This window comes from Salmo trutta, chromosome 10, assembly GCF_901001165.1.
Source record: "Salmo trutta chromosome 10, fSalTru1.1, whole genome shotgun sequence".
NCBI lineage: Eukaryota > Metazoa > Chordata > Actinopteri > Salmoniformes > Salmonidae > Salmo > Salmo trutta.
The window spans coordinates 7508635-7529745 of record NC_042966.1 but is presented as its reverse complement, the minus strand read 5'-3'; the positions used below and the strand labels follow the sequence as shown (position 1 = coordinate 7529745).

General features: G+C 40.9%; 1 protein-coding gene across 4 annotated transcripts in view; it reads right to left on the bottom strand.

Annotated features, from left to right (window-relative positions):
• LOC115201014 (PH and SEC7 domain-containing protein 1) overlaps nucleotides 1–21111 on the bottom strand; it is a 112867-nt gene that overhangs the window by 38521 nt on the left and 53235 nt on the right. For all 4 annotated transcript variants that reach the window (XM_029764200.1, XM_029764202.1, XM_029764201.1 and 1 more), the window contains 2 exons: nucleotides 20745–20803; nucleotides 18820–18909 (listed from right to left, as the gene is read on the bottom strand). In XM_029764200.1, the coding sequence (XP_029620060.1) occupies nucleotides 18820–18909; nucleotides 20745–20803 (149 nt within the window). The remainder of the gene's footprint in view (nucleotides 1–18819; nucleotides 18910–20744; nucleotides 20804–21111) is intronic.

Here is a 21111-nt window from a genome sequence, read left to right as displayed (position 1 = left end):
TTAGCTACATGGAGTAGCTTAGGGAAAACGTGCAATGTAGCCAAAGCTTATAGGGTCCCCTAGGAAACACGAATCAACACTTTAGTTTCTACCCTGTCACAATAACTCCTCCCTGGCATTTTAATTTGTTGTTTACTTTTTGCCAAAAACAAGAAAAGAAAAAGAAACCGTTAGCTTTATTAATACATTGTAAATAAAATATTATATTAATGATGATAGGTTAATAATTTCATATTTAAAAGTATGTACCTAATGTTCTAATAATCTACCCAGAATGTCAGTAAGTACTTAACTGATATGTTCAGTCGCAATGAAAACTTCACCGAAATCGTAAGCGATAATGGTGCCCAATTCACTTTAGATGAATGGATTTCGTTCCTACATTACAGAGACATTAAACACTCCAAAGTGTCTGTGCACTACCAACAAGCAAATGGCGAGGTGGAACGCTGGAACCACGTTTTAAAAGACTGTCTCAAAACCGCGATCTGAGAGGGAAAGCCTTGGAAACTATATGTCCGACACAGAGTGCGTGCCACTCAAGAAAAGTGAAATCCTACACAGAGGCCAAACTGGGGGCAAAACAATCAATCATCAAAGAGGGAGATTGTGTGCATGTAAAACTCCCATTTTATGTCAAGAAGGGTACACCGAAGTACAGTGCGCCACCAAAAGTTATCCAAACTAAAGGAACAAGCACCTATGTCAGAATTTCTTTCATATTTCTTTTCATTTTACCTTTATTTAACTAGGCAAGTCAGTTAAGAACAAATTACTCTTTTCAATGACGGCCTAGGAACAGTGGGATAACTGCCTTGTCCAGGGGCAGAATCGGGGATTCGATCTTGCAACCTTTCGGTTACTTGTCCAACGCTCTAACCACTAGACTACCTGCCGCCTGCGTCGCATCCCTCACTGTGTCGGTGATGTGCATCTCAAAGTTCACTTGCACTCGCAACAGACTATTCAAACTGATGCTCAGAGTTCATTTAGGGTCAGACGAAGCCCGGCTTGGCTAAAGGACTATATTCAGTAAATCTGGAAGGTTGTAAGTAAAAAGAAAATATTATAATTGACTGCTAAAGTGTAAATTTGATATTCTGATGTTACTGTCATTATGGCTACTGTGCTGTCTTTTAACACTGTTATTATTATGTGCTTGGTAAAATAATAATGGTTAAATTCAAGCATTGTGAATTGCTTTATTTGGGTTATGCTTAGAGAGCTCTTTACTTTCACAAGAGGGAAATATGTTGTGCCCTGCTGCACTACTCAAGTTTATCACTAGAGACATACATGCATTATAACATACCTATTACATACAGAACGGAAGTATCTACTAAGGATGTAGTTATGTAGAAGAAGAGTATGCATGTGCTGATGATGTATGCTGTGATGGAGTGCTAAGCTTGCCGAGTAAACTTACCCATAATTATACCCATCGTGTCCTCATGTTACTGAGCCTAAAGAATAACACAACAAATATTGTCCTCATCAATGTCATTTGCAAGAACAAAATATTCAAACCATTCTGTATATGAGCTCCACTGTTCAATACTTTAATCAAACTGTCCAATGTTTCCAACAATTCCAGCCATTTTTTGTTTCTCAATAGGCTCCTGATTGTCAATCACTTCAATATTGTCCAACCTCAACCACGGCAATATTTTTCTCAGTCACGTGATCTTCATTCACTTCACTCACTGACGTCAAGTTCACTCATTAATCAGTTTTTAATTCCAAAGTTTTACTGTAAGATTTGATAAACATTTAGATGTTTTATTGTTTTTTTTTAGTCATGCTGCACGATTCCTCATTTGTCATTTTGAACCTTCGGTATTGCCCCCCGTCTACAGCATGATTATGATTCCCAGGGTGCATTTCGTCTCCCATGGAATGTGCCGCCTAGTTAGCTTGTAGTTAGCTTAGCTAGCTGGCTATCAAGCAGCAGCCCAGACGAAGCTTAGTCTAAATACAGTGAGTGTACAAAATATTAGGAATACCTGCTCCTTCCATGACATAGGCTGACCAGATGAATCCAGGTGAAAGCTACAATCCCTTATTGATGTCACCTGTTAAATCCACTTCAACCAGTGTATGATTTTTAAGCCTTGAGACAACTAAGACATTGGATTGTGAATATGTGCCATTCAGAGGTTGAATGGGCAAAACAAAATATTTAAGTTCATTTGAACGGGGTATGGTAGTAGGTGCCAGGGGCACTGGTTTGAGTGTGTCAAGAACTGCAACGCTGCTGGGTTTTTCACGCTCAACAGTTTCCTGTGTGTATCAAAAATGGTCCACAAACCCAAAGGTCGAAAACAGGTCATTGATGAAAGAGGACAAAGGAGGCTGACACGAATTGTGCAGAGCAACAGACGTGCTACAGTTAGTCAACTGACAGTCCAGTACAACATTGATGGCCAAAGACCCATAAAAGAATCCACAACTCGTTGTACCTTGACACAAATGGGGTATGGCAGCCGATGACCTAACAGAGTTCCACTTCTTTCAGCATAAAACAAGAAACTGCGATTGCAGTGGGCTAAGGAACGAAAACATTGAACACTGGATAATTGAAAAAACATTGCCTGGTCTGATGAATCCTGGTTCCTGCTGTTTCACGCTGATGGGAGGACTAGGGTATGGAGAAAACCACAAGAACACATGCGTCCATCATGATGCGTGTCAACATTGCAAACTGGTGGTGGTGTTGTGATTGTGTGGGGTGCGTTTTCATGGCACACATTGGGCCCCTTGATAAAAGCGGAGCAACGTTTGAATGCCACAGGATATCTGAACATCATTGCCAATCATGCAGGTTAATGCAGGATAATGCCCCATGCCACAAGGCTAGGATTGTCCAGGAATGGTTCCATGGACGTGACAGTGAATTCAGCTTACTGCAGTGGCCTGCCCAGTCACCAGATCTCAATCCAATTGAGCATGTGTGGGATGAGATGGAACGAGCTATTCGGAGTAGAGATCCACTACCAGCCAACTTGACACAACTGTGGGAAGCATTGGAGTCAACATGGGCCAGCATCCTTGTGTAACGCTTTCGACACCTTGTAGCGTCCATGCCCCAACAAATTGAGGCTGTTCTGAAGGGAAAAGGGGGTACAATGCAATATTAGGTAGGTGTTCCTAATGTTTTGTTACGAGTGCATTTCACATTACTTTTGGGTTTTAAATACATTATAATGCTTGCATGAATGTCATGCTGAATATATGTTCATGTCATTGTCACCAATCAACTGCAATAGGCGGGTTGGTTGTTTAGCAACAAAACTGACAGATGTGCAACTTTTGGGCAAAAAAGATGGGGTTGGCTTAGAATGTTGACAACATATAAACTATATATCCAATGTTTATTAAAAACATTTGCACAATGAGCACTTGCTGTCTATCATTGTGCAAATGTTTTCAATAAACATTGGAGACGAAATATAGTTTATATGTTGTCAACAGTCTAAGCCAACCCCAAAAATATTGGAGTAAGCTGACTATGAATATCACTCTATAGGTTTTTGAGCGTCTATTTAAAATATTTACAGATGTTATTAGACAAAGACAACCAGAGCAACATATACAATAGCAGGGAGTTCCAATGTGATCAGAAAACTACAGACGGTTACATAGATCACTGAAAACGACTGTCCATAATTCATTGTATTAGTCATCTCAGGGATCCTACTTGAAAACGTCACAGAGAAGCAATAGACATGAAATCATAAAATGACACTAAAACTGTGAAGGACATAACTAAACACGTCATAATAACAACCCAAATGTTAAAAGCGTGGTCTTTTAAGGCCTTCCCACACTGTATGTTGGATACCGTTTTTTTATGATTATTACATGTCACACTGTGTAACCAAATTAAAATCTTGATATCAATTATCATATGTATTATTGACTGTATGTTTGTTTATTCCATGTGTAACTCTGTGATTTGTATGTGTTGAACTGCTTTGCTTTATCTTGGCCAGGTCGCAGTTGTAAATGAGAACTTGTTCTCAACTAGCCTACCTGGTTAAATAAAGGTGAAATAAAAAAATTAAAACCAACCTGGTCAGATTGTACAATTTGCTTCAGATTTGTCATCACATTCTGGCTTTGGCTTGCGAGGCTACGTCAGCTGATGTAGGTTACGTCAACTGCAGCACGTATTTAAAAAAATAAAACAATTCTTTACAGTTGTACTTTTTTAACTATTTAAAAATGTATAATATTTTTATTCACAATGAATGAAAGATTACATGTGAAGACACTGTACATTTTTCCCCTTTTTGTCCCCCTTCGACCTCTCCCCAGAATGCCTCCAAACACATTCACAAAGAAAGGCAAAGTTATTGAGTTACATATCAGAAAACAAAACAAAAGTATACAACAATGTTACTTCAATACATATAGCCTAACAATTTCAGGTGATTAGGTGATCCTATAGGACTATAGCAGTAATCTCAAGGGGTGGGGGTAGGGCCAAGAGTACTAATCTGGAGGAAGTGTTTGGAGCTGTGCAAAATAAGATATCATCGGGTCCCATGTGGAATAAAATGAGTTGGTTGACCATCAAATGGTTTACTTAATTTTTTTCTAATTTAGGAACAGCATCAGATCTTTGTGCCAAAGAGAGGCTAAGGGAGGACTGATAGATTTCCAATCCAATAAAATCATTCTGCAGGCCAACAGGGAGGCAAAAGCAATGGCATCCAGCAGTCTATTGGTAAGTTGGTGGTTGAAGATATCCCTCTAGTGGTGTGGGGACTGTGCTTTGGTAAAGTGGGTGGGGTTATATCCTGCCTGTTTGGCCCTGTCCGGGGGTATGTCGGACGGGGCCACAGTGTCTCCTGACCCCTCCTGTCTCAGCCTCCAGTATTTATGCTGCAGTAGTTTATGTGTCGGGGGGCTAGGGTCAGTCTGTTATATCTGGAGTATTTCTCCTGTCTTATTCGGTGTCCTGTGTGAATTTAAGTATGCTCTCTCTAATTCTCTCTCTTTCTTTCTCTCTCTCAGAGGACCTGAGCCCTAGGACCATGCCTCAGGACTACCTGGCCTGATGACTCCTTGCTGTCCCCAGTCCACCTGGCCGTGCTGCTGCTCCAGTTTCAACTGTTCTACCTGTGGCTATGGAACCCAGACCTGTTCACTGGACGTGCTACCTGTCCCAGACCTGCTGTTTTCAACTCTCTAGAGACAGCAGGAGCAGTAGAGATACTCTGAATGATCGCCTATGAAAAGCCAACTGACATTTACTCCTGAGGTGCTGACCTGTTGCACCCTCGACAACCACTGTGATTATTATTATTTGACCCTGCTGGTCATCTATGAACATTTGAACATCTTGGCCATGTTCTGTTATAATCTTCACCCGGCACAGCCAGAAGAGGACTGGCCACCCCTCATAGCCTGGTTCCTCTCTAGGTTTCGTCCTAGGTTCTGGCCTGTCTAGGGAGTTTTTCTCTAACCACTGTGATTCTACACCTGCATTGCTTGCTGTTTGGGGTTTTAGGCTTGGTTTCTGTACAGCACTTTGTGACATCAGCTGATGTTCGAAGGGCTTTATAAATACATTTGATTGATTTGATTGATATTGGTCTGAGAACAATTGTTGTTCGGTACTCCAAACATAGCAATTTCTGCACTAGGGTGCAACTTTATATCAAATGCTTCAGAAAGGGTTTTAAATATAGTGGACCAATAATCTGCCAGACAGGGACAGGACCAGAACATGTGGGTCAAGTCCTCCAAGGGGCCTTTACACCTGTCACATGTACCATCAATATTTGGGTAGAATTTGGATAATCTGACCTTGCTGAAATGGATACGGTGAAGTACCTTAAACTGTATAAGGCTTAGCCGGGCACAAGAGGAGCTTCCACTTACAGTAAGTAAGGCATCATTCCAGACTTCATCAGTGATCTCTCCACCAAGTTCCCTTTCCCACTCAGATCGGATTTCATTGAGTGATGGGTTATCAAGGGACATGATTATCTAAAAAATACAGGATATGAGTCCCTTAAGGTTGGGCTTCGAGTGCGAATAAACTGGCGGAATTGGAAATACCTAAATAAACTTGAATGGGGTAGATTCAATTTGATAGTGAGGTCTTCGAAATTGGCAAAGGTGTCATCAATATAAGGTAATTAAACTTAGTAAGGCCATTCCTCTGCCACAGCCTGAAAGCTGAATCCAGTTTGCCTGGAAGGAAGAGGTGAGTATTACATATAGGACCTTGAATATTAAAATATTGACAACAACTGGATTGGATGTGTAGCGGGAAGCTGAAAGAGGAAGATTGGAGGTGATTAAGGCTGACAAAGAGGAGGAGAAACAGGAATTGGCTTTTGTATGACACCAGTCATTTTATGGGGTGTGAAGCCAGTAAATAATATTTTGTATATTCGCTGCCCAGTAATAATACATAAAGTTAGGAAGGGCTAGTCCTCCATGTGTTTTATCTCTCTGGAGAAATGCTTTACGTATTCTTGGATTCCCACCACCCAATAGAAAAAAATATATAAGCTTATCCACTGAAGTGAAAAAAGACTGGTAAAAAAAAGAGGGAGACATTGGAACAAGTACAGAAATCTGGGCAATACATTCATCTTGATCCAATTCACTTCACCAGCTCAAGTAAAATGCAGAATACTCCAGCTCTGAAAGTCCAGTTTAAGTTTGTTAATCAGGGGAGTAAAGTTCTCATCATGGAGGGAAGACAAGGTACGGGTGACATTGATCCCTAAATATTTAAAGCCAGACTTTGACATACGAAATCCTGTGGAATTTGTAATGCTAATTCATTAATAGGAAAGCATTCATTTTTTGAGAAATTCAATGTATAGCCCGAAAACACACCAAACCTACGCAGTACGTCCCACAGGGACAAACGCTTCAGGGTCTGAGATATATAAAAGCAAGTCATCTGCATACAAGGAAACTTTGTGTTCCAGTCCGCATCTGTAGATACCATGTATTGAGGGTGTGGCCTTTAGCTTAATAGAAAGGGGTTCTATCGCCAGGGCAAATAACAGAGGTGACATTGGACATCCCTTGAATATGGCCCTTGATAATGGGAAATACTGTGAACGAAGTACTGATGCCTTGGGTGATGAGTTCAACAACAGTCGGACCCAGGAAATTATGTTTGTGCAGCGGTGTTTTTGAGCTTAGCATTTGTCAGCACAGGCAGCGCAAGCCTCCCTCTATGCTTATGGACGAGTGAAAAACTAAAAGTATGTGTCTTAGAAATAGTTTTCACATACAAACTTTATATGTCCGAACTCAGAATCAAATAGGCTTCCCAAAAATAACATAGTCATTTGTGGTAGAACATTTATTTTGGCAATTTTGTGCATTTATTAACTTCTTATGGATGGTGGCAGTATTGAGTCGCTTGGATGACTGACGTGCCCAGAGTAAACTGCCTGCTACTCACTCCCAGAAACTAAGATATGCATATTATTAGTAGATTTGGATAGAAACACTCTGAAGTTTCTTAAACTGTTTGAATGATGTCTGTGAGTATAACAGAACTCATATGGCAGGCAAAAACCTGAGAAAAAATCCAACCAGGAAGTGACTTGTAGTTTTTCTATCTAATACTTGTTCAGACTACAGTGTCTGTGGGGTCATTTTGCACTTCCTAAGGCTTCCATTGGCTGTCAACAGCCTTTAGAAACTTGTTTCAACCCTCTACTGTTACTGGGCAGAGAATAGGAGCTCAGTCAATCAGTGGACTGCCTGGGACCAGTGAGTTGTTTACTGCGTGGGCATGTTTGGTGCGCCGCTCCTTCTTTTTCTTCTGTAATGAATACGCTATTGTCCGGTTGGAATATTATCAACGTTTTATGGTAAAAAACCCTAAGGATTGATTGTAAACATCGTTTGACATGTTTCTACAAACGGTAATGGAACTATTTCACTTTTTGTTTCTTGTTTTACGCTCACACGTTATGCCTTTGGATAGTGATCTGAACACGCAAACAAAACGGAGGTATTTGGACATAAATATGGAGTATTTCGAACAAAAATAACATTTCTTGTGGAAGTGGGAGTCCTGGGAGTGCATTCCGACGAAGATCAGCAAAGGTAAGGGAAGATTTATAATACTAATTCTGAGTTTAGTTGACTCCAGAACTTGGCGGGTAACTGTATAGCTTGCTTTGATGGCTGAGCTCTGTACTCAGAATATTGAAAAATGTGCTTTCGCCGAAAAGCTATTTTATTTTATTTTAAAATCTGACACAGTGGTTGCATTAAGGAGTAGTATATCTATAATTCTTTCAATAACTGTTGTAAATTTTATCAACGTTTATGATGAGTATTTTTTTAAATTGATGTGCTCATTCACCGGAAGTTTTGGTGGGAATACATTTTCTGAACATCACGCGCCAATGTAAAATGGGGTTTATGGATATAAATATGAACTTCATCGAACAAAACATACATGTATTTTGTAACATTGAGTCCTGGGAGTGTCATCTGATGAAGATCATCAAAGGTTAGTAATTCATTTTAGGTGTATTTCTGGTTTTTGTGACGCCTCTCCTTGCTTGGAAAATGGCAGTGTGGTTTTTCTTGTTTAGGTGCCGTCCTAACATAATCTAATGTTTTGCTTTCGCCGTAAAGCCTTTTTGAAATCGGACACTATGGTTAGATTAACGAGAATCTTATCTTTAAAATGGTGTATAATACTTGTATGTTTGAGAAATTTTAATTATGAGATTTTTGTTGTTTTGAATTTGCCGCCGTGCACTTTCACTGGCTGTCGTCATATCAATCCCACTAACGGGATTCAAGCCATAAGAAGTTTCAAATCCCATCGGGTAACTTGAATTTGAATGTGTCATGTAAACAAGATTATTAGGGAAACCTTTCTTCTTGCAAAGTATGTACACATTTAAATCAAACTATTATATTAATCTGACTATTCACAATAATAATCATACTCAGTGCTACCGTGTTCCTAATGGTCATTCACTGGGATTGGCTTCTGACACTGCCAAAACTTTGTCGGAGACTACGACCGCACATAGTGGTACTTAATCGGCAGACCTAGAGCCTGTCACACTGAACGAGCCAAAATGTCCAACAATTGTTTACGACGCAAGAATTTGCCCACAACGGGGAAATTTTATCTGGGACAGCAAAATCATGTCATAAGACGGCAAAATGTGTACAGCTAGCTCAACTATGCACTTGCCTCTGCTAGCAATACACTGTGCTAACATTAGCCTAGACTGTACCAGGGAAAATAACAGTTTAAAACATGTAAAAAACAACTTCTTCTGGATAGAATAGTTTTTGTAGATTCAGACTTCCTTGTCGCCAATCTTTTGTTATGTCTGGGGGGGATTCATAACAACATCTTTAGAACAATTATAAAAATGATGAGATGGGAGACAGGAATTATTCCAACCATTTATCTAGAACTTGCTCATCTCAACACATAGAACCCCCATGATGCTCTGCGGCCCAACCCCAATGCACAACACTAATCCTTTCCTATAATTGCTGATAGGAAAGTTATGTCTGTCTAATTCCCTGATTGAACACTGAATCATTTTGGGGGGTTGTGTCAGCACTATGACTAGTGTGCAAACATCTCTCTGTGTGACATACTATTTCTGCTGAGCGATAGTATGTGGGACTAGGGAACAGGACAGGGTCCCATAGTGCACATTTGAATAGTTTAAAGTGTCCTTTGTGTCAAAATTGGGTACACACAGATACAGACGTATAGATGTATAAGTACCCTGCGAGAATGTGTGAGCTCAGCACACACACAACCCATCCCCACACATATACCCTGACCCTACACACCCTCCTTAGATACAGGCAGTAGTGCTGGCACACTACATTGCAAGTACAGTACAGGATTTCTCAACTATTTCTGTCTCTGTCTCAGCATCTTCTCTGCTGTCGCTCTGTGCATCTTCTTGTCTGTCTGTGTCTGTCTGTCTGTCTGTCTGTCTGTCTGTCTGTCTGTCTGTCTGTCTGTCTGTCTGTCTGTCTGTCTGTCTGTCTGTCTGTCTGTCTGTCTGTCTGTCTGTCTGTCTGTCTGTCTGTCTGCTTAAGCCTTATACGTTATAAAAACCACTCTAACGACTTCGACTATATTGCAAATTAGTATCCGTCATACTGTATGTGTTCCTCTGAATCAACACCTACCCTAAGTGTTAATTATTATTACACGGCTCCAGACTAACATTTTCCCCTCGTGTCACTGGTGCCACTAACTTTTACAGTTGGTGGCACCAGCCCATGATTAGGTCAGGTAACCAACCATCTTATAAAGTCATTCATAGTGCTTTATTAAGAAGTATAATAAATAGACTACTGAGGTATTCGAGAAATATGTTTGTTTTTATCTAACACGTCCAAGCAGGAATGCATGGTTCAAGATATTTTGATGTGAAACCTAATCCAGTGAATGTCGTGAATTTTGGGCAACTGTAGGTGCTATATTTTACTGTCATAATAAGACTCCAGAATTTCCAGATTTTTGTTGTTGTTCAATTGAGATCTTTATGTGCACTAACTAATATCATAGGCTAATTAATTTGGGGTTCAACACCTGAGGAAGTGGAAACTCAAAACTCATGAACTAGATCGCTAACTTTAAAAATAATGCCCACTGCTAGTAGCCATGTATTCATCCAACAGTAAATGTAATGTCCTATAGGCCTATGCCCTCGCAAAGGCTGGTGCCCATTTTGCGCACGTACGCCGCTCCAAACTGTGTCTCAAAGCCATATAAAATACTGTACCTTGGCTGTAAAATAGTTGCTATTGAGCTGAATATTGAGAATTGATAAGAAAAATCATATACAATTAAAGTCGGAAGTTTACATACACTTAGGTTGGAGTCATTAAAACTAGTTTTTCAACCACTCCACACATTTCTTGTTAACAAACTATAGTTTTGGCAAGTCGGTTAGGACATCTACTTTGTGCATGAACAAGTCATTTTTTCAAAAATTGTTTACAGACAGATTATTTAACTTATAATTCACTGTATCACAATTCCAGTGGGTCAGAAGTTTACATACACCTAGTTGACTGTGCCTTTAAACAGGTTGGAAAATTCCATAAAATTATGTCATGGCTTTAGAAGCTTCTGATAGGCTAATTGACATAATTTGAGTCAATTGGAGGTGTACCTGTGGATGTATTTCAAGGCCTACCTTCAAACTCATTGCCTCTTCGCTTGACATCATAGGAAAATAAAAAGAAATCAACCAAGACCTCAGAAAAGAAATTGGAGACCTCCACAAGTCTGGTTCATCCTTAGGAGCAATTTCCAAACGCCTGAAGGTACCACGTTCATCTGTACAAACAATAGTACGCAAGTATAAACACCATGGGACCACGCAGCCATCATACCGTTCAGGAAGGAGACGCGTTCTGTCTCCTAGAGATGAATGTACTTTGGTGCGAAAAGTGCAAATCAATCCCAGGACAACATAAGGACCTTGTGAAGATGCTGGAGGAAACAGGTACAAAAGTATCTATATCCACAGTAAAACGAGTCCTATATCGACATAACCTGAAAGGCCGCTCAGCAAGGAAGAAGCCACTGCTCCAAAACCGCCATAAAAAAGCTAGTACTTTTTGTAGAAATGTTCTCTGGTCTGATGAAAGAAACATAGAACTGTTTGGCCATAATGACCATCGTTATGTTTGGAGGAAAAATGGGGAGGCCTGCAAGCCGAAGAACACCATCCCAACCGTGAAGCACGGGGTGGCAGCATCATGTTGTGGGGGTGCTTTGCTGCAGGAGGGGCTGGTGCACAACACAAAATAGATGGCATCATGAGGGAGGAAAATTGTGTGGATATATTGAAGCAACATCTCAAGACACCAGTCAGGAAGTTAAAGCTTCGTGGCAAATGGGTCTTCCAAATGGACAAAGACCCCAAGCATACTTACAAAGTTGTGGCAAAATGGCTTAAGGACAACAAAGTCAAGGTATTGGAGTGGCCAACACAAAGCCCTGACCTCAATTCTATAGAAAGTTTGTGGGCAGAACTGAAAAAGCTTGTGTGAGCAAGGAGGCCTACAAATCTGACTCAGTTACACCAGCTCTGACAGGAGGAATGGGCCAAAATTCACCCAACTTATTGTGGGAAGCTTGTGGAAGGCTACCTTAAATGTTTGACCCAAGTTAAACAATTTAAAGGCAATGCTACCAAATACTAATTGAGTTTCTGACCCACTGGGAATGTGATGAAATAATTAAAAGCTGAAATAAAGCATTCTCTCTACTATTATTCTGACATTTCACATTCTTAAAATAAAGTGGTGATCCTAACTGACTAAAGACAGGGAATTTTTACTAGGATTAAATTACAGGAATTGTGAAAAACTGAGTTTAAACGTATTTGGCTAAGGTGTATGAAAACTTCCGACTTCAACTGTACCTACAGAAAGCTGACACCCTCCTCTCTTCATCAGGGACAAGAGGACAAAGCTTCCAAAGCTGTGTTTATCCTGCAATTGCATTTTGAAATGTTATACGATCAGAACGCATTTTTCTCTTGAGCGCTGGTGGGGATAGGAGAGTGGCTCGTTTTTCACAGCAGCAGGCCCCAGCGAGTGCACAGGTACAGGGGCGGGGCAGGGCAGACACTTTCATTACAGGAATCATTTGATAATCATTTGATAATGCACTTTACTGTTTGACCAAATTATGGTTTTAGCCGCCCCAAAAATATGACATTTTGAGTGAGGTGACCATGCACAATGTGTACTTTCTACGTTTATAGGCACCCTTTCTGTTTTTTTACAATCCATGATCTTGGCTGTCTAACTGATGACAGAGTCGGAGCAGGTCTCTTTGCTGATCCCGCGTTTTACTTTGAATGTGAGTTTGCGTGACCTCAACTCAGCCTATCAGAAAACCAGGCCAGCCCATCTTGATAAGGGGGCCGGCCATTGCTCACTGGTCAGTCAAAGGCTCATTATAGATTAGTATAACAGAGAAATTGAGCCAAAATCTTTCAAAACAATCTTAACAGACCCATGGGCCACCGGCCATGTCACCTTTTCATGGTTTTATTTTTTTTATACAAAAAGAAATGAGAGAAGTGTGACACCATAGCCAGCTAGTTGCACAGTACAGGAGATTTCTCCATTCTGTCCCTCTATTGTAATGTTAATGGCAAAAATATCACTGGGATTAAATCTGAGAAAGCTGCAGTGCCGATCGAGAGAGCGGGCGCGAGAGAGAGAGAGAGAGAGAGGGGGATGGAGAGAGAGTGAGAGAGAAAGAGAAGGGTAGAGAGAAGGAGAGAGAAAGTTAGTGAGAAAGATAGTTAGAGAGTTAAATAGAGAGCAAGAAGGAGAGAGATAGAATAAGAGAATGAATGAAATAAGACGCCTGGTTCCTGATTTCAGCTGTAGTTGGAGGGTTCAGTTTAGTACCCCTCTGTGTACACTGTCCCTCCCAGCCATACCTCAGCATACATACGGAAATCCCCCAAAAATATCACCTCACATTTGTTTGTAATCTGTATAACTGAATGTGATCCGTTTGTGTTTTTCCAGTATTTTGGATGCAAAAGGTATTCTCCATGCTATATTGTACATCCATATACTGTACCACATATGGCACATGTTTATCACCTTACCCACCTCTATACTCTATATAACTATGTATCTTTGGAGATATGAGATCTATGTGATGTTTTATATTCGATTCTACAGTACTCTAGATACAAAACAAAGTCTCCATAAAATAGTTGAACATGAATGTACATAAACAAATAAACAATGCCTTCACGCTAAATAAAATATGCATAAAAGAATGAGTGCACATGGAGAAAGGAGAAAGCGCTAGAGGAGAGAAAGAGAGTACGGGGATAGGGGGAAAGGAAAAAACAGAAGACTGGCCATGACCTGCTTAGTATTAGGGGGTTGAGGAATGGAAGTATTGTAGCAGGGTAAGAGAAAGATGGTGAGAGAGAGAGAGAGAGTGTAATGTCAGAGATAGAAGAGAAGAGCAGCACATAGGTTTGCCTCCTCCGGGGGCCACTGCTATTTCATACCGCCGGAAATAAAACACTTTGAATCTCAAGAAAAAGGGAGGGAGGGAGGAGAAAGATAGTAGGCAAAGAGTGAGAGGGTGGCATGGTGGGTGGTGCTGCGGTGCTGGCAAAATGGTGCTATACTGAAAACGGAAACGAGAGGGAGAGCGAGAGCAGGCACGAGAGAGAGAGAGAGAGAGGGGGGGAAGAGAGAAGGAGAAAGAAAGTTAGTGAGAAAGAGAGAGAGTTAAAGAGAGAGCTAGAAGTGGAGAGAGACAGAATGAGAGCATGAAATACAGAGACAGAGACAGAATGGGAGAATGAGTGAAATTGGATGGATTGAGCCCCTGCTGGTGCAGTCCTTCGGTGCAGATGTCAGGCTCAGGTTGGCCCAGTATGAGACACATAGCAGCGTGTGTGTGTGTTTGTATGTGTGTGTCTATGCATGCACATATGTGTGTGTGCGTGCGTGCATTCAAGTGCGCCCACGTGTGTGTGTGTGTTCATGTGTGTGTCTGTGTGTATATAATGGAAAATGATTATGATTATGTGAACTCTGCTGCTGAACAGGGATACACTCCAGATATGGAGGGGGAAATGGGAAAGCAGGAAAAGGAGGGAAGGAGATTAGGGATATGAAGCCGATAACAGGGAATCGGCATGACAGTCATTCAGTCAGAAGGAAGTGATTGAAGGATAAGCCAGGAGGGGGATGGGGCAGAGAAGAGGGAGTGGGAGTGCAAGTAGGTGAGGGAGCATTTACAGTGACAAAGCAAAAAGGTGAGAAAGACAGAAAACGAGAGCAAAGCATAGAGAAAAAAAGTGACCAGAAGATTTAGAAATCGAGAGATGGAGAGCGGGCAGGGAAAACATTTGGAGAGTTAGAGAAAGAGAGAGAGAGAGAAAGGAAAGTCAGAGAGAGTGGCAGGAGAGCCTGATTTTAAAAGACTTCCTGGATCTATACGGTGCATTAATAAAAAAGCTACCCCAAGTCAATGGGCTTATTCCTGTGCTTTCCCTCTCTCTCTCTATCGCTCTCAATTCAATTCAAAGGGGCTTTATTGGCATGGGAAAAGAGTTTAAGCAAGTGCAATAAACAATAAACAAAACAACGACTAAAAACTAACAAAGGAAATTAAACAAAACAAAGACCCCAAAAAAATCTGACATTAACAGTAAACATTACACACACAAAAAGTTTAAAGAGAATAACAACATTTTAAATATTATAATATTAGCAGTTAAAAAATGTAGTATAACATTTAAAATGTTAAATAAACTATGTACGGTGTTGTGACGATGCGCAAATATTAGAATGTATTTCGAATGACGGGGGAAATAAATAGGCAGGTTGAGAGCTTCAAGTTCCTTGGTGTCCACATCACCAACAAACTAGAATGATCCAAACACACCAAGACAGTTGTGAAGAGGGCACGAAAAACCTATTCCCCCTCAGGAGACTGAAACGATTTGGATGGTCCTCAGAACCTCAAAAGGTTCTACAGCTGCAACATTGAGAGCATCCTGACTGGTTGCATCACTGCCTGGTACAGCAACTGTTCGGCCTCCGACCGCAAGGCACTACAGAGGGTGGTGCGCAAGGCCCAGTACATCACTGGGGCTAAGCTTCCTGCCATCCAGGACCTCTACACATTGTCAAAGACCCCAGCCACCCAAGTCATAGACGGTGTCTATGATGGTGTCTGCTACCGCACCAAGTCTAGGACCAAAAGGCTTCTCAACAGCCTTTTTTCAAAAGACTTCTCAACAGACCTCAGATCTTACTGCCATAGACGGCAATGAGTCCTATAACTGATTGGAGTATTTTTTGCCAGATCCTAATTGGGATGTCAAATTGTATGCTCCTTTTGATGGCGTAGAAGGCCAGTTACCTGTGGTGCTGATGTTTGCTAGTTACCTGTGGTGCTGATGTTTGCTAGTTACCTGTGGTGCTGATGTTTGCTAGTTACCTGTGGTGCTGATGTTTGCTAGTTACCTGTGGTGCTGATGTTTGCTAGTTACCTGTGGTGCTGATGTTTGCTAGTTACCTGTGGTGCTGATGTTTGCCAGTTACCTGTGGTGCTGATGTTTAGGCTGAGGTATGTGTGATTCTTTGTATGCTCTAGGGCAATGGTGTCTGGAATGAATTTATGCCAAATTGAGTCAAAAGCATTTTTGAAATGCACAAAGCATGAGAAGTCTTTGCTTTTGTTTTGTTTGTTTGTCAATTAGGGCGTGCAGAGTGTATATGTGTTCTGTCATATGGTATTTTGGTAAGAAGCAAATTTGCTCAGGACATTGTTTTCACTCAGGAAATGTTGGAGTGTGCTGTTGAGGATACTGTTGACACATTCACTGTAATTATTGAGGTCAGATTTGTCTCCACTTTTTTGGATTGGTCTGATCAGACCTTGGTTCCAAATATTCAGAAAGATGCCAGAGCTGAGGATAATATTGAAGAGTTTGAGTATAGCCACTTTGAATTTGTGGTCTGTATATTTATCATTTCATTTAGGATACCATCAACACCACAGGCCTTTTTGGGTTGGAAGGTTGGCATTTTGTCCTGTAGTTGTAAGTCGCTCTGGATAAGAGCGTCTGCTAAATGACTTAAATGTAAATGTAGTTCACTCAATGTAATTGGAAAATTCAATGGGTTCTGGTAGTCTTTAATAGCTGATTTTAAGATTTGTAAATTGTCATGTATATGTTTTTGCTCTTGGTTCTTTGTTATAGTATATGGCTGAAAAGGTTTGAGAAGTGGTTAATTCATACATTTCCCCTTTTCTAGCTCTTCGTGCTGTTGTTTGTTCAGTGTTTTCCAATTTTCCCAGAAGTGATTCTTCAATCACATTCTGACGTGCTGTTCCTTCATTTTTCTTACTGTATTTTTGTACGGTTTTAGTGTTTCCCCATAATATTAGCGTATGTTCTGGTTTTATGCGTCTTTGTTTTTGGTTGGAAAGGTTTCTACATTTCTTTCTTAGGCTTTTGCACTCTTCATCAAACCATTTCTCAACGCTGTCACACCCTGATCTGGTTCACCTGTCCTTGTGATTGTCTCCACTCCCTCCAGGTGTCACTTATTATCCCAGGTGTATTTATCCCTGTGTTTCCTGTCTCTCTGTGCCACTTGCCAAGTCAACCAGAGGATTTCCTTGCTCCTGTTTTGCCCAGTCTCTGTTTGTTTCTAGTCCTCCTGGTTTCGACCCTTGCCTGTCCTGACTCCGTACCCGCCTGCCTGACCGCTCTGCCTGTTCTGACTAACAGCCTGCCTATCCCCTTGTACTGTTTTGGACTGGATCTGGTTTCTGACCCCTGTCTGGCCTGACCTCGAGACTGCCTATCGTCTGGTATTGTTTGGACTCTGACCTGGTTTATGAACTCTCGCCTGTCTCTGACCTGCTTTTGCCTACTCCCTTTGTTATAATATATATTGGAGCTCAACCATCTGCCTCCTGTGTCTGCATTTGGGTCTCGCGTTGTGCCCTTATAAATGCTGTAATTTTGGTTTTGGTTTTCTGCTAGTATTTTTTTAAACATTTGATATGACAAATATACTGTTCAGGCATTCAACTGCTAAGTTTACACCTTTACTATTACAATAAACAGTTTGCCCAGAATGTCATCTAGGAGGGATTGGATTTGTTTTTGGCCAACTGTTCTTTGGTAGATTTCGACACTCTTTCTTTAATCTATAGCATTTCTTAATAGCATGCAGTTTGTTGGGCTTTGATGCCTCATGTTTGAGTATTGCTCTGTTCAAGTAGGCTGTAATTTTGCTGTGGTCTGAAAATAATGTCATTCTCTCTCTGTCTCTCAATTCAATTTAAGGCTTTATTGGCATGGGAAACGTATGTTAACATTGCCAAAGCAAGTGAAGTAGATAATAAACAAACATTTACAGTAAACATTACACTCAAAAGTTCCAAAAGAATAAAGGCATTACAAATGTCAAATTATTTGCAAATAGTGAAAGTACAAAAGGGAAAATAAATCAACATAAATATGGGTTGTGTTTGTTTTTCACTGGTTGCCCTTGTGGCAACAAGAAGTCTTTCTGTCTCTCTCTCGGTCTCTCTCTCTCTCTGTGTCTTTCACAGCAAAAAGCAGTCGTTTTAGAATTCATACCCCTTCATTTCTGGGCGAAAAATATTCCATGCCTCCCTTTCTCCCTCATGTATTATAGATACATCATTACAACTTGTTGACTTATGCTCTGGGGAATTGTGTTGAGGGAACGCTTTGCAGACAAAATTAATAAAACGCATCATCATTAGCCATGTCAACAGCAGGCAACCCACTGATTTAGCTCATCTGGCATCCACTAGTGTGCCTGTTGGTTCTAAATTAAGTCCCCCAGATGGGCCTAATCCCATTATGTTGCCCACAACAAGAATAACCTAATATCATAATCTAATGTTGTCTGATCTTGAGCGCAGATGCCCCGGAGGGGAGATACAGTATGTCTTATAGACAACATAACAATTAGCCTCCACCAACCCACACCACCCCGCAACATGCCGAATTGTGCTAGAGGAAATGGTGACCGAGGCAGAGCCGTGGTAGGTGGACTCAGGGGACACACGGAGGCCAGCTGACCGAGCTACTGTACAGAATACCATGGCACAACAACACAGAGCACTCAGCAGGACACACAAACACACTCGCTGTGGCATGTGTCTGTGTGTCCATGTGCTTGTGCATACATGTGCATCAGTGCTTGTGTGCATATGTGTGTATGCGTGTGTGTGTGTTTATAGCAATGTACATTACAGTGACTCACCTTCAGAAGGTCTTTGGAAAAGTCTTGACCCTCATTCAGACCCTCCAGGTTGCCAATGAACTGTGTGCAGGACATCCTTTTGCCAATGTTCTGAAAAACATGACACACAGTACTTACTCTATGCTATTAGTCTCTCTAGACAGACGGGTTGCCTCCCACAAATGTACCAATTTTCCAGCATATAGTACATGTCTGTATTTAAGCCAACGTCAATTTGGGAGAGACGAAAGGGCGGAGTTATGTGCCTCATAAATCCGTCCAGAGCTCTGCTATAAACATTTCCGGTAGTTAGCTAGATGGAGCTCGCGGAGGATATATTCAATGAGTATATTTTGCAGGTGAGTAGTTTGCATGAGCCATGAAGTTACAAGTTTACAACCACTGACTGACTGTGGAAAAAATGTGCCTAGCCATCTGCGTGCTCATTGCATGTCGACGTCGGTCACGTTTCAGAGGGGATTATTTTGAAGCCCGTCTACGCCAAACTTGTGATTTGTTGGAAGAGTTGTCTGTCTGAAGAGCACCCTCCCTGAATTGGCCAAGAAAATCCTACATCATTTCCTGACCTAGTACTCTTGCCCTAGCTCTGGGATTTCTGAGACTACTATGCTATATATACATATAATCCTTAAAAAGTATCACTAACATCAGTCATCAAAAATATTTGAACCACAAATCCATTCACAGATTTTTATAATTCATCAGACCTTCTGCAGCTCTCCGACAGCTATATTAGAATTCGTCTTTGAAGGATGTTATGGGGAGAAATTACATTCAGGGACCTCATCCAAATGATTTAATCTAGCTGATGAGCTGAGTGTTAAGAGGAAGACTGTGCAAAAGACGTCACGGTGCTTGCTTTGCGAGTATCACTTCCTCCTGATTCGGCTCATACCGAGGCTCAAACCAGGACCTCTGCCTCACAAACACACGTCACCACCCTCCTGAAGCGTCCTACTCAGTCCTGCCATCAAAAATCTAGCTTTTCAGCAGCGCAAGTGGAGACACTTCAGGCTGAGGACTTTCACAGATAGGGGAAATATTGATGAAAAGAGCAAGTCAATGACGATAAAGAGGAAGAAGAAGATGCTGGGGACTATGATGATGATGATCAGGATGACTCCATTGATGATGATGATGATGAAGAAGATGAAGATGACGACATTGGTGACTACGATGATGAATGATGATGATGATGAAGCACAGCGCTACAGTGCATTCAGAAAGTAATCGTACGTCTTCACTTTTTCCAAATGTGTTTGTGTTACAGCCTGAATTCAGAAACATTCTCACCCATCTACACACAACACCCCATAATGACAAAGTGGAAATATGTTTTTAGAAATGTTTGTAAATGTATTGAAAATGAAATACAGAAATATCTAATTTACATAAGTATATATTGAATACATATTGAATTCAGGCTGTAAAACAACAAAATGTGGAATAAGTCGAGGGGGATGAATACACTGAAGGCTGTATATCAGCCTGGCATCTCTCAATAGAGAGAGTGGGTTTTTCATCCAGCTAGCTCTAGCCCTTTCAACCAGAGCTAAATGTATCCATATATTATATAAATGGCTCTGACTTAACTATCTGTAATCATTTGCAGAGGCTGCACATCACACCATGCAGCTGTAGATGGCCTAGATTTAGAGTTATACTGAAATCAGTCTACAGCTTGATATGGACTGGATTTATGATAGAGTGTGGAGCACATTGTAATCAGGAGGCTGGTCCCAGATCAGCCTTCGATCAGTCTGGGGCTTTTTCCCCATAACTACCATTGTACTGAGTCAGTGGAACCTGGGGGGATTGATCTCTGAAAATTGTCTCGACTCTAAACTCTAGGCTGAACTCACCTAACACTCATGCACGCACACACGCGCACATATGCACACACACAGAGACTGAACTCTACTTACATGGCCATGCAGGTCTGTGTTTAGCAGCATCAGGGCACAGGTCAAGGTATGGACACCATCTGGATAAGGAAGACACATATCCATCTATTCAGTGGTGGAAAAAGTACCCAATTTTCATACTTGTGTAAAAGTAAAGATATCTTAGTAGAAAATGAAAAGTAACCCAGTAAAATACTACTTGAGTAAAAGTCTAAAAGTATTTGGTTTCAAATATATTTAAGTATCAAAAGTAAATGTAATTGCAAAAATATACTTAAGTATCAAAAGTAAAAGTATAAATCATTTCAAATTGATCATAGTAAGCAAACCAGACGGCACAATTTGTATGTTTTTTTAAATGTATTTACGGATAGCCAGGGTCTCGCCC